Source organism: Merops nubicus, unplaced genomic scaffold, assembly GCF_000691845.1.
Source record: "Merops nubicus isolate BGI_N331 unplaced genomic scaffold, ASM69184v1 scaffold131, whole genome shotgun sequence".
In the NCBI taxonomy this organism is placed as follows: Eukaryota; Metazoa; Chordata; class Aves; order Coraciiformes; family Meropidae; genus Merops; species Merops nubicus.
In genome coordinates this window covers 20,891-34,932 of record NW_008587430.1, presented here as the reverse complement: position 1 = coordinate 34,932, position 14,042 = coordinate 20,891, and the positions used below count along the sequence as shown (strand labels likewise).

General features: G+C 43.9%; 1 protein-coding gene across 1 annotated transcript in view; it reads right to left on the bottom strand.

Moving 5' to 3' along the window:
- The window catches only part of TAF3 (TAF3 RNA polymerase II, TATA box binding protein (TBP)-associated factor, 140kDa), a gene marked incomplete at both ends in the record, with an annotated part of 25,347 nt that extends 15,067 nt beyond the window's left edge, over nucleotides 1-10,280 (bottom strand). Inside the window, 2 exons of the mRNA XM_008948907.1 lie at nucleotides 2,503-2,585; nucleotides 8,445-10,280. Of these exons, the coding sequence (XP_008947155.1) occupies nucleotides 2,503-2,585; nucleotides 8,445-10,280 (1,919 nt within the window). The remainder of the gene's footprint in view (nucleotides 1-2,502; nucleotides 2,586-8,444) is intronic.
- Between the last annotated feature and the right edge of the window lie 3,762 nt (nucleotides 10,281-14,042).

Below are 14,042 nucleotides of genomic sequence, written 5' to 3'. Positions count from 1 at the left end.
GCGATGCTCTGCCTCAGAGCCACACCAGTCCCTTTTGTAGCCACCACAACATGTGAAAATTAAACCATGCTCTGAGTTCAGGCTGAATAGTAATTGCTGATGATGGAAGCAAAAGTATTATTAGAGTAGGACAGCTCCTCTGTGAGCCCTGCTGCATCAGGCACCAGAGGGACACCCAACACACAACAATCCCCAGAGCCACGTGGAGGCACCAGAGGGACACCCAACACACAATTCCCAGAACCACGTGATGCAAACTCTACATATTTGTGTGATGATAAATTTCTTCCTGGCTTTTGCCTTGGAAAACTCCAACATATCCTAAAAGCTACTATAAAGCTCTCTAAGTTCTTGTTTGCCATCAGCCAGAAGGTGTGACCAGGTGACACAGCCATCACACCAGGACAACTTTAGGGTGTCAGTATGGTGAGCAGATATTTAAGGTAGAAAAGGGAAAATAAGTAAGCAAATAGAGATGGAATACTAATGACTCAAACCTTGTTTGGTTACACATCCTGAACCAATCTCAAGGATGAATGTCATGTGGAGAAGACGAAGTTCTCCTCTTTTTAGCATGTCCTGACAGCTACCTCCAGGACTCCCCTGTCCCTGAAGGTCCCACATTTAGCATTTAACTCTCTCCTAATTTGTCTAGAAACTAGGACCTAAGTCAGCTTTGTGTATCTCCCATCCTGGAGTTTGGGTTCACAACACCCAAGGTCCTCAGTTGGAGGTCAAGGTGCCACTAAAGATGCACAAAGGAACCTGGGATAGAACTTAGTTTTCCAGAAGGCCATAAATAAAGATGTCAGCATCTCTGAGGTGCTCTGGGCTGGCAGGGCTGCTGCTGCTGGGTGGGTATGACAATGACTGGAGTGAGATATGAGGGGAAGCAAAGTCAACTCTTTGGTGCTAAAATATAGCTTCAGAACTTCAATTTAGAAGTTCTGCCTTGGAAAGATGACAATTTCCCCCATATAAACACTTGTACTGTCCTTGAAAAAGAGGAGTTTTAAAAGTATTTGTAACTCCTCAAGAGGGCAAATAGATTTGTTGGTTTTAAAGGGACAGCCTGCCTACCTGTGCACATTCAGATTGCACAGCAGGACACACAACTGTTCTGAGAAAGCAGAAGGTTTCATACAGCCATCTGAGACACTGAGGTGCTCTGGGCTGGCAGGGCTGCTGCTGATGGGTGGGTATGGCAATGACTGGAGTGAGATATGAGGGGAAGGAAAGTCAACTCTTTGGTGCTAAAATATAGCTTCAGAACTTCAATTTAGAAGTTCTGCCTTGGAAAGATGACATTTCCCCCATATAAACACTTGTACTGTCCTTGAAAAAGAGGAGTTTTAAAAGTATTTTTAACTCCTCAAGAGGGCAAATAGATTTTTTTGGTTTTAAAGGGACAGCCTGCCCTGAGACACAGAAAATTTAGATCACACTCAAACAGTGAAAGGAAGAAAGTCAAAACAGTTGAAGAGCAGGAAAAAGCCCTGATATTTGGGGGGGGGGTGTCTCAGAGACACCAAGAAATGATTGAAATCTCGTAGCAACTTCAAACCAGTGAAGTCACAACTACCTACTGAGGAGGAATAGGATAGTACAGAAAAAACAGAATAGTCATCAAAGATCCTGTTTAACTTAGAAAGCAGAAAAAATAGCAATTAGGAGATTTAGCTGAGAGTGGCTGTAAAAGAGAAACAGCTACATTAGCATTACTTAATGTGATGAATGGAAAGAAAAAAATCCGTTTGGTGCTCCTGTTTACTATCAGACATGAAAGTTGCTCAGCACCATTAAAAACATGAAAAACCTGATTAAAAAAACCCCTTTACATCCAACACAGGCCCAGTCTAAAAAGCCCAGTGACACACTGTTTCCCCAGCCTCCTGTTTATGATCTCAGGATAGGGATCATCCTATTTATGCTCGCACAGTACAAAGTAACTATTATTTGTACAACAGCACCCAGTAATTAGGGAGCTAATGAACCAACATTTGAAATGCGTTAGGTACACTCATGAATAATCATCAACAGTTATAATAGAACAGACATGTATAAAGGAATTTCAGCTGGTAATGTTTTAAAGCATAAAACAACTGTTAGCTAAAGAGAGTTATGAAACTTGGCTGTAGGTCACACTAGAACAACCATCCATTATGGAAACCTCACTGAACGTCCCTGGAGGCAGCATACAAGTCTAGAGGGAGACTTGTAATCCATGCCCTAGAAAGGCATGGAGTGAGAAACACAGAAGGATGGATAGAAGATGAGTCCCACTTGGAGCAAAGGAGACAAAGGGCAAAATGTCCATCAGGTTTCTATTGCCAATTTTTCTGATTGATTTTTCATTGGAACGGTCAAAAGATGTCACAGCAATATGTGTGCCATTTGCCAGTAAATGTTAAGCATTTCCCACTGGAAAGAAGAGCTACCCCAAGTGACAGAGGAGGAACTGTGGTAAGCACATGCCATGCAGATGGATTTATTTGTACTTACATCTTGTCTTGGCCTGCACCCACTCTTAGTGTCAGCCGAGGAATAACCGGAGAGGGAGCTGGAACAACTGGTTCCACCTTTATCTGCACAAGGGAACACAACCATCAGGCAAAGACTGCAAGCAGACTCCCAAAATATATTAATTACATGAAAGCATTTATGGAGGTAATCAAACTTAATCAAGTTTAATGAGATAGACCTATGAGAGACTGATCACTGCTCTCCTGCTTCGTGCTGTGGCATGGACAGTCAGAGTTTGTTGGGAGGTCCCAGCCATAGCAAGTCATAAATATGAACTCTAGACTAAGAAATCAACTTGAAAATCCATTGCATTTGTATCTGCTCATACAGTTTGTTGACAAGTCTTCCTGATTTAGTGTTCTTCCAGAGACACAAGACTCCTCAGTAAGTTTCTAAACAATGACATGAAGTGCTTTGACCTTAGTACTCAAACTTCATAGGTGCCCAATGGTGTTTTTGCACTTTTCTTCTGAGATTTAAATTCAGGTATTGCCCAGGTTCATCACACAAATGTACTGTGACCCTCTTGAATGGAAATTAGACGCAGAGGAAGCAAATAAACCCCAAGCACCAACACTGAATACATCATGAAAGTGCTTATCCGCATAGGTACAACAACCACTCCTTTTTAATGCAATTAGGCTGAGGTTTCTACTGGCTGTTTTTTAGATGGCTTGGTCTCCAATCTCAGTATCTGGTGGAATTTAGAGCACTTAAGTATGTCCTTAAACTCTTTGAGTTAGTATCTGCCAAAATTATCAACTCTCATTGAGCTTCTGCTTTGCAAAACCTGTACACAATCAGGTCAGAACTTACAGCTGAGATTGTGATGACTCTCCACACAGAAGTTGTTCAACTTATATCTGTACCTAAGAGAAGTTTATATACATTATATATGTGTGTATAAAGAAAGAGAGGGAGACAATCTCATTCTGAGCACGTGTGTCATCATATTTAATAAAACAACCCCTAATCTGAATCTCAACCAGGAACTTCAAGAGACAAAAAAATGCATCCACTAAATGGAAACCTGAGCAACTCTCCGTGGGAGAATCAGTTTTAAAAAGCTTTCCAAAAGAAAGGGAGGGCAAACAATCAATTCAGAGCAGAGAAAGCAGCCCAGGAGACAGCAGGGCAGAGTGGGAGGACTCAGTTAGGACCTGCATTGAGGAGCAGTGATGACAAGGTCCCATGCCACACACCTTGCCCACAGAACCAGAGCTGCTCATGAGGAGATGTCTGCTCCAGAGAGAGAAGGGCCATGGCCTGAGGAATATTTCTGTTCTGACACAGCTGACTGTGCCTTTCAGTGGAGCTCTCCAGGGATATGTGCCATCCCACCTCACAGGCCTCTCTCCATGCTTTTGTTTCCATAGCATGATGTTTTGTTATGCCACTCCCTGGAGTGAGCTTGAGCTTTTTTCCTCCAGAGCTCCCAATGCCTGCAACAATTCCACTGCCACTTTGCACAGGTAAGTCTTGTTCTGACACAGCTGACTGTGCCTTTCAGTGGAGCTCTCCAGGGATATGTGCCATCCCACCTCACAGGCCTCTCTCCATGCTTTTGTTTCCATAGCATGATGTTTTGTTATGCCACTCCCTGGAGTGAGCTTGAGCTTTTTTCCTCCAGAGCTCCCAATGCCTGCAACAATTCCACTGCCACTTTGCACAGGTAAGTCTCTTTTCCAGCATCTTTACCTGTAGCATTGTCCATGGACAAAGACATTGAATTGAACCCTAGGTATGAGAGGGTCAGGCACATGGCTTTGCACAGGCTATTTTATTTTTTTAAGATTCTCCCCCTTCTGCAGTGCCTGTTTTGAATACAGAGCTTCCCAGGACAGGCACTGCTGCTCAGCTTCCAGCACACAGAGACACCCATGTCACCCATCCTTTGTATAAAGGTCCCTTGCACTGTTATTCATATACCACCAAGAGGTTCTAAACAAAGGTGCTGTGGGCTTATCCTTTGATGCAAGAGAGGAAGAGTCTGTCTGTAATGTGGGTTTGTGGGTAGAGTTTGCATCACTGAAGCAGAAAGAAAACTGGGAGTATTTGCACTTATAAGGTAGGATCACGGAATGGTTTGGGTTGGAAAGGACCTTTCAAGGTTATCTAGTCCAAACCTCCCTGCAGACAGAAGGGACATCTGCAACTAGAACAGGTTGCTCAGAGCCCCGGTGAACCTGACCTGAATGTTTCCAGGGATGGGGCCTCTGCCACCTCTCTGGGCAACCTGGGCCAGGGGCTCACCACCCTCACTGTAAGATACATTATCCTTCTAGTCTGAATCTCCTCTCAGTTTAAAATCATCACCTCTTGTCCTGTCACAACAGGTTCTTCTACACAGCCTGTCCCCATCTTTCTTCTAGGCATCCTTTAAGTAGTGGAAGGCCACAAGAAGGTCCCCTCAGAGCCTTCTCCTCTCAGGCTGCCCAAGCCCAACTCTCTCCTGCTGGGCTCCCAGCAGAGGGGTTCCCCCCTCGGGGCATTGCTGGGGCTCCTCTGGCCCCGCTCCAGCAGGTCCCTGGCTCTGCTGTGCTGAGGACTCCAGAGCTGCCCCAGCACTGCAGGGGGGTCTCACAGAGCTGGCAGAGGGGCAGGATCCCCTCCCTGCCCTGCTGCCCACGCTGCTGGGGGGGCAGCCCAGGCTGCTGGGGGCTCCTGGGCTGGGAGCGCACGGGGCTGGGTCACATCCAGCTCCTCATCCACCAGCATCCTCAAGTCTTTCTCCACAGGGCTGCTCTCCAGCCCTGCGTATCCTGGTTTTCCTCTGCATCACCAGGATTTTGACGCAGGAGCAAGGGCAGCTGACTCTGGTGCAGCTCTGGCAAGCCCTGCCCCAGTGCAGGGATGGCTCCGTTCCTCACGAAGCAGTACCTCAACTACTTTCCCTTGCAGCTCAGCGTATTAAGGCTGCTGAAACTGGGTCAGCAGCTGCTTCCTGAGCTGCTCAGTCACTCCTCCAGCACGCCTGGTAATCTCCATAGTAGAAGTGGGGTGTAACTGCTTCAGCTGTTTGCTTTGAATTTGGTACTGTACTCAAGGCAGCACCTCAGCTCCGTCTCCTTTTCTGGCTCCATGGGCAGCAGCCCCACACTTGCTGTGGAGCACGAAGCTGCTGGCAAGCCCTACATGGAAGCTCCTTTCCCTCAGTGCCACCACCAAACCCTTCCAGCATGCAGCCTTCAGCTTCTGCTCTCTGCAGCTCACACAGGGCACTGGTTGCTGTTCTGTGTCTTCCAGCAGGACAGGGCAAAATTAGAAGGAAAACTTGATAAACGGCTTCAATTCCCCAACAGAATGGGATGCACATGTGGGTAATAACTATAACAACACCCAAAAATGGAAACATTACTCTTTTGCTTAACTGTAGCAAGATTAGAAAGAGAAATCTGGTGTTTTCTGCTGGCCATGAGGAGCTGAAAGTGCAGTTAGCCCACGGAGGCATCTCTGAGGCTGAGCTTATGCCTCCGAAGCCGACGTGCTGTGGAAGGTTAAAGTGTCTGAGCAGTAACTTGATCATTTGCTCTCAGAGCACAACTGCTGGCTAAATACATAATTGTGTGATCTACAAGCTAAATTAAGGAAACATGTACTTTTAGGGGTTAAAACGAAAGAGCAGCATTCTGGAGTAATACTGGGAATTGGGGCCAGCAGAAGAGCATTTACAGTGGATTACTAAGCTTCCCAAATCACCAAAGAGGTAAAGTCCAGCAATATAAGACTCCTTTGTAGCTAACTAAAAATACATTGTCAGTGGATTTGTCCAGTTTTATGTATAAGCAATACTTCTTTCACCTGAACTAATACTAGTAGTCATATAAGCCCCTTATTGCCATGTGCTGCATTTTTTTTGCTAATCTTCAAGGATTTAGCTTCTTTGCCACATACCTCAGGGCACCAACTGATAAAGCTCTAACTCTCCATTTTTCCAGGACACCAGCAGTGCGGCCTTGCAAAAAATGAAAATCGCTCAAGAGATTTAAAGGGGAAATTTATTTTTAAAATCCTGACTTGCAGCAAAGAGGTGGATTTAAAAAAAGCTTATCTATCAAGAATCAGTTTAAATTTTAATTCTATCTAGGGACTCTTTCATGCATTCTAGCTTTAAAGTTTATCTTTCGACAGGGACTTTTTGCCAAGGTAATGGGCAGCTTTGTCAATTTAATTTGTCCAAGATTTTATTACTTTTGAGCTCCTTTTCCTAATATATATATCTCTCTATCTTCAGTCTCTACCAAAGTTTTACCAATTTGTGTTTGTCTATCTGTTATATAGCTCTAAAGCAAACTAGATACAGAGATTTGCAGAAGAAATGGAAAACTGATCATATGAAAACCAACCGACTTGTCATCTCTATTTTATATACAGAAATATTGAACTTAAGAAGAAATCTCTGCAGAAATCATCAATGAATTACTGACAGAACATCTCAGACACGAGGGGCGGACAGATAAAATGGGGAATCCATGACAGTGTTGCTGTAGTCTAAACCCAGATGTTCCATTAACATGGACAACTGGATGACCACCCTGTTTATCACCAGCTCACCCTCAGCAGCCAAATGTTCACATCACCCAGCTTCTGCACTGGAAAACCATTTGTCAGCTTCAAAACAGTGTCAAGTTTTGAAATCAGCAGATTGTTTTGAGTCCAGCAGGCAGCACAACAGGGTACAGTGGCAAAAAAAAGGCAAGTGAGGAATGTCCCAAATCTGAGCTTGCACGAACTGAGTATGACACTCGAAGCATCTTGGTAAAACCAGAACTTACACAGTGCTCCCTAATGCTAAGGACAGAGATTTAGGAAATCTGGTACCCAAGGTTATCACATATGAAGACAATCTCTTTCTTGCCTTCTTTCTTCTTCTTTTTTTTTTTTTTTTATATTAACAGTTTAATGCCCATTATAAGGTGAGGTGACAAAAAATTAGAGTAAACCCTGAATTACGGGAGCTGTTTCTAATGGGATTTCAAATCTGATAACATGCAAATATGCTGGTTTCATTTCTTAAATATTAAATATATTCTCGAGATTAGGTGATATTGGAAAGAAGAAATTATCTTTGGCTGATGAAAATCAGTAAGTATTGCAGTAATGGAAGAGGTTCAACCCACTCAAAAACTACTCTTCTCTCTCTCAGTCATAACACTCGTAATGAAAGGTGACATTTGAACATTTAGACCATCAGTTGAAAACAATTTTCTTACTTCAAATAAATTGGAACAACAAGGGGATGATTGTGTTAAGAGAGGATTCAGCAGCTCTTCTGAACATCTGAGGTAACTGAGGAACCTGTTTATCTGAAGGCAGTCTGCTCCTCATTTCTGTCCACCTGATGATTTACAGGCTTCTACAAGCTTTGAAACAGTAGATTTTTAGTTTCTAAGTTTATATGGAAGGTAGAGGGTTGCTGGCCCTACCAGTGGGCCAGAACTTGCACAATTTGGGTATGGCAACACTACCTCCATTTGTTCTGTGAGTGCTGTGCTTGGGCCTGAGCCCCCGATTTTCAAGGTGAAAAGTGAGTGGAGTGAAACCAGGAGAAAGAATTTCACATTTCAGATTCACAGAACTAAACTCCCATTGTTTTGTTTTCCAAAGAGGTGGCACAATCCCTGAAACTCTTGGGGGCACGTCTTCCTTGGAGCTGTTATTTAAAAAAAAAAATCCATCCTGTAATCATTTCTTCTGCAAATCTCTGTATCTAGTTTGCTTTAGAGCAGTGTAACAGGCACACAAACAAATATAAACTGGTAAAGCTTTGGTATAGACTGAACATACATATAAAATAAAAGGAGCTTAACAAATAAAAACCTGGACAAATTAAACTGAGCTCTTAAACAACACTCAGCAGCAAATGCAGGAATCCACGTGCATTTTCCAAGCAGGAACACCATCTGACCTGCAGAGCTTACCTTCTCGTGTTTGTGTTTCTCTTTTTCCTTCTCTTTCTTTTCTCTTTCTTTCCTCTCCTTTTCCTTCTCCTTCTTCTCCTTTTCTTTGTCCTTCTCCCTTTCTTTCTTTTTCTTCTTCTCCTTTTTGTCTTTCTTCTTCTCTTTTGGTTTCTCTTTGTCCTCAAACAGTTTTTCAGGAAGCATTGGAGACAAGGAAGGTAACATGCTGGGAAGCCTCATGGCAGTTGGTGTGCTGAACAAGGGCAGAGACATTTCTTTGGGAGGTAACACAAGAGGTGCTGATGGGGCCTTTATCTTATCTTCCTTACTCTTATCTTTAAGTTTCTCTTTGTCTTTCTTATCCTTGTCTTTTTTGCCTTTCTCTTTCTCTTTCTTTTTATCTTTATGTCTTTCTTTCTCTTTTTTGGTATTGCCATCTTTCAACTTTACTTTTGTGTCAGCATCCTCAAAGTCCTTTACTTTGAATTTATAGGGGTCGAGATCCTCGTCTTTGAGTAGTTCCTTCCACTGGAATTTTGCTTCCTTGCTTCCTTCCTTGTCTTTATCCTTCTCTTTGTTCTTTTCCTTCTCCTTGTTCTTCTCCTTGTTTTTCTCTTTATCTTTTTCCTTTTGTTTTTCTTTCTTCTTCATTTTTGTCTTCAGCTCCTTTTTCAACTTCTTTTTCACTTCTACCGATGAAGCCAACTTGGTTTTCTCCTCATAGACTTTGAGAAGAGGTTCTGGAGTTGGCGGTGAGGCGGAAGGAGAGGAGAAATAAGGGAAGTTGGTAGGTGGGTTAGAAGGTGTCCCCATGTTTGCCTTTCGAATGACCTCATCAATTGAGTCATCCATTGTCCATGAAATGTCTGAACTTGAAGTCCCACCCGAGGGAGGTATTGGAGTTGCTCCTGCCTTATTTGCATTATTGGCAGAAACGGAAGGTTTGGGGGTTGTAGTCTCTGAAATAGAAAGTCTTTTAGGACTGGTAAAAATTTCCCCTTCTGATTCAGACCCTGAGGAAAACTCAAAGGGATCTGGTTCTCGTTCTGCACAAGCACGGGCAATGACAGCATCGATGGAGTCATCAATGGTCTTGTCCATTACTGGTGCTTTCTTAGCCTGGTTTTCAACGCTTGGCTTGGTGGTGGCGGGCTCGGGTGGCGTCTGTCCTTGTTTGACTTGAATGTTTTCCTTTCCTATCATCTTGTCACTCAGTGCAGCCAGGGGGGTTCTACTTGGTGTTTCAGGCTTGGCAGGTGGTGGCTGGGGAATGTGAGTGGGAACCTTTGGACTTTTAGGACTTTTTGGGCTCTTGGCGCGACCCGGTGACTTTTTTTCTTTGGATCCAGTTTTTGGGGAACGTATGGGACTTCCAGTGACCGCAGGCGAGGGCGTAGTTTTAGGAGATTTTGTCTTCTGTCCTGGAGAACTTGTTTTGGACTTTGTTTTGGGGACAAAGGGCTTTGCTTCTAAAGTTTTGGGGGTTGGCACTTGCGATTTTGCAATGGGAGCCAACATTGGTGGTTCTGGTGAAGGAGGGGCTAAGTCTGTGCTGTCCTGAACGTGAACTGGAGAAAGCATTGGTGGTACTTTCTGAGTGTTTATTGAGCTAAGAGGCTCACGTGGTTCCAAAGCTCCATCCAAGCTGTCCCCTTTGGAAACAGCTAGTTTGGGCCGTTTCACAGGCAGAAATTCCTCAGCATCAGGACTTTCTAACGGTCTCTTGCTCAAGTAGTTCTCATCATTAATTGCCTCATCCTCTTCCATCTCTCCCTCCTCTTCCAGTGGCACCTGCATGGCTTCTGCAGACGTACCTCCATCGGTAGGTACCTGCTCCTCTTCCTCTTCTGTAACAAAGAATATTTTAAAAAGCATTAGGATCATTAGAAATGCATTTTACAGAAACAAACAGGCATCAGAGCAAATGGCCACATGCATCTCAGCCCATCTCACTGCAGTTGCTGGGATGACAATAACACAAACCTGTTTCATTCAATTGAAATGGAGAGAAGTTGAAGCACTTTTTGCTGTACTACAACAGACTGCAGAGCATACATGGAATCCACTGGAATTAGCTGTCCTGCCTGTGTATCACACAGTTTTGACTGCAGATTAACTACTGCAAGAAAGCTGGGGAGGGACTCTTTACAAGGGCTTGTAGCGATAAGACAAGGGGTAATGGCTTCAAATGGGAAGAGGGGTGACGTTGATTAGAAATTAGGAAGAAGTTCTTCACTGAGAGTGGTGAGACATTGGAACAGGTTTCCCAGGGAAGCTGTGGATGCTCCGAAGCTGTGGATGCTCCATCACTGGATGTGTTCAAGTTGGATGGGGCTTTGAGCAGCCTGGCCTAGTGGGAGGTGTCCCTGCCCATGGCAGAAAGGTTGGAACTAGATGATTTTTAAGGTCTCTTCCAACCCAAACCATTCTATGATTCTACAATACTAGGAAAATGTCTTCCTAAACATGTTTTGTTTTTCCTGAAGCAGGACAGTGTGAAGATTAAAGCAGAGGACTAAGCCCCACTCAGCCTGCCAGGCTCTGTCTCTGATACCATCTCAAGAGCTTGCTGCACACGGATGTTATCTGTGCTGAAGACACAGGAACACCCCAGCACTGCACGTGTGCCTGTTGGCTTGGATCAGGAGCACACCTCTGAAACTCATCTGCCCATCGTCCCAGCTCCCTGCTGTGTTTGCATCATGGAGCAATCCTGGAGTGTGTATGCTGGCCTCCTGCTGCAGTGGAACAAAATGAGGAGTGTGTTGCCAGAGGAACACATCTAACATGCTCCAGTTGCCAGTGGCCATTTAGGCTATGAGACCAAAAAAGCAGCTTTTGAAAGTAAGATAAACCCAAAACATGCACAGAGTGGACATCAGGCACCTACTGTTTCAAGGCAGCATGGACACGACCTGTGTGATTGCTCTGCTTTTTGGTTTTATAGCAATTATATTTTTCTTCCTACATTTAACACCATCTTCAGTCCTACAGAGGTGACATTATGGTGCAGAGAAAGGAGAAAATTCACTTGAGATCTCCCAGCAGGGCTGAGAAGAGAACTTCTGATCTCCCCAGCCACAGCCAAGCACTTTATCCTCTTGGATACACTTTCTCACTTTCAAAATGGAATTATCTGAGCAGGAAAAGGGATTCTTAGTCTGGAATAAGAACGTCCACGCCGGCGTTACCCTGACACATTTATATGTGCTGTAATTACATCATTACACCTATGCTGGTTAACATTCCTGTGCAGAAAATCTCCCTTCACTCTACCCCATGGCTTGTTTACCCACCTGCAAAAACTCATGACATTTTGTCTAGCAGGGGTTCTGCTGAAAGACATCAAATGCCCCAAGATTCTCACAGGAAATACATAGGAAAACACATTTATTATGACAACGGATAAACCCCGGCTTCTTAATGAGCAGGTGGTTTTAAAGAAGCAAACACTGAGAAACTTCTAACATTGAACCATTTACAGCTTTGTAAGACAGCACCATTCTGAAATATCTCTTTTCGAGGTGTTTATTTTCAGGTTTTCTCTGCTGGTGTTTCTCTACTGTAATGTGTCAATGCTCTGATTTAAGAGAGTTGAGTCAAGAGCCCTGGGCTGCAGCACAAATCTTGCCAGCATCACAAATTAAGTAAAATGAGCTAGCAACTCTGGCTTTTGCCAGGGCCCAGAGGATTTACAGCAGCCAGCCCAGAGAGGAGACTTTGCCTGAGGATAAAGTCTTAGCCTTCCGTGAAAAACAGAAATGTTAGGGAGTTAGGTTTTGCCTGGCTGGGCACTGACATTAAATTTTTTAAACTGCTAAGTTAGAGTATAACTGAGAAATCACTGTGGACTGAGCCTGCACCTGCTAAGGGGGAAAAAAAAAAAATCTGCTTCCAGATCATGGAAGTCATTTCAATCTCTCTTTAAGCTGCTGCAAAAATCAGCTGCCTTCATCTGCTCAAAACAGTTTAGGGGATGAAGCATTAGCATCCATCAGATGTCACAGAGCAACTCCCTTCCAACCCCATTCAACTTCGTTCACCACGGAGTTTTGTTTTCATTTAAAATTTTAAAGAGTGATAAAATTTGAAATAAACACCACACTTGAAAATGGGGATTTAGAGAAGTCTTCTGCCCCGGCTACAAGATAAGAAGTGTAGCTGAATTCAAGCATTAGGAAAGAGAAGGTTTGATCATGCAGACTTTAGATAAAGCAACACAAATCATTTAAATATAAAAAACACAGGGATAAAAAGAGTCAATGAAGTGGAGGAGAAAGGATTGCAACGAAGAGTAAAAATATTACATTTACTAGAAAAATCAGAACATTGATTTGCCAAAGGTTTCTGCCCAGTTTCTGCTTAACCAGCCACTCTGTTGGACCGTGCCTCACGGAAGCACACAGCAATATTTCATATTTTTGTAACTCCTTCCCATCCCAAGGTGCTTCTCATGTTTTACCTACTCAGGATTGCTGAACACCGACAGCTGCCGGATCAAAGGCGAAAAAACAATTTCAGAGGAGGCTGGGAGAACAGGGAGAGGAGTTTTTGTACAATAAAAAAAGAGAAATGCTTATTTTTTTTTTAATAAGGCCAAGTAAAGTTTGCAGCAGGCCCACGAAGTTTCTGTGATCTTGTGTGGAGATGCCCGGGAAGGGCAGAGAAGGTTAAAGTGCAGTTTGTAGAGGTGACATTAGAAATCGAGGTGTCTTGGCTCCAGCTTTCATGCACATTCCTGCAAGCCACAAAGACAACTTAGTAAGGAAGCAGAAGCATTTCCATCCCTTTTATACGGACTTGGATTCCCCAAAACATCTGGAAAAAATTGCCTGGGTCAGTCCTGAACAATCCAGGGACTAAGGAAGTTCACGAGCACTTAACTACTGACACACATTCACCACTTTTCAGACATGCTCAGATGACAATCTGGAATCCTATCGTGGTCAAATGAAACCCAAATTTCTCTTGGAACGAGGCCACGGGCTGATCCTCAGCAAGGACTGGTTTTCTGCCAGGCAGCAGCTTTCCAACCTGAGCCACCGCAGCTGTGGCCATGGCAGAAAACAATAAAGCAGGTTTGGTTTTTTTTTGGGGGGGGGAGGAGGTTTAATTAGAGAAAATAAAATCTCTGTCTTGCTTCAAGAGCTGCAGGCTCTTCCCTCCTGAAGGATTCACACGGGAGCAGGAACCAAATACGGGAAAACATCAGATTTTAAGGGTAATCTTGCTTGACTTGGTGATGAGTGTTTAAAACCGTGCGGCCACTTTTTCAGCTCTGTCCCTCTCGGTGGCTCCCCAGCACTTCTCGACACACAATCCTTTGTGCAGAGGATTGCTTTTTAACTCCCTTTACTGCCACCTCTCCCTATCTCCAGCCACCTTATTAATGATCCGGCTCTTGAGTTAGCATCTACAGGTCAAATGGGTATCACCTCGGCCATCTGCCCTAATAACTCTCCCCCGTAATGAAAGGCGACTGGAGCTCTTTGGGAGGTTTCTCAAGATAACAGATACATTATTTTTGGGGGGTTGTTGCTAGAGAAGTCAGTGCTGGATCAATATTAATGCTCGTATTACTGAAGCTATAGAGAGCCATTGTTTATTATGTCAGCCGGC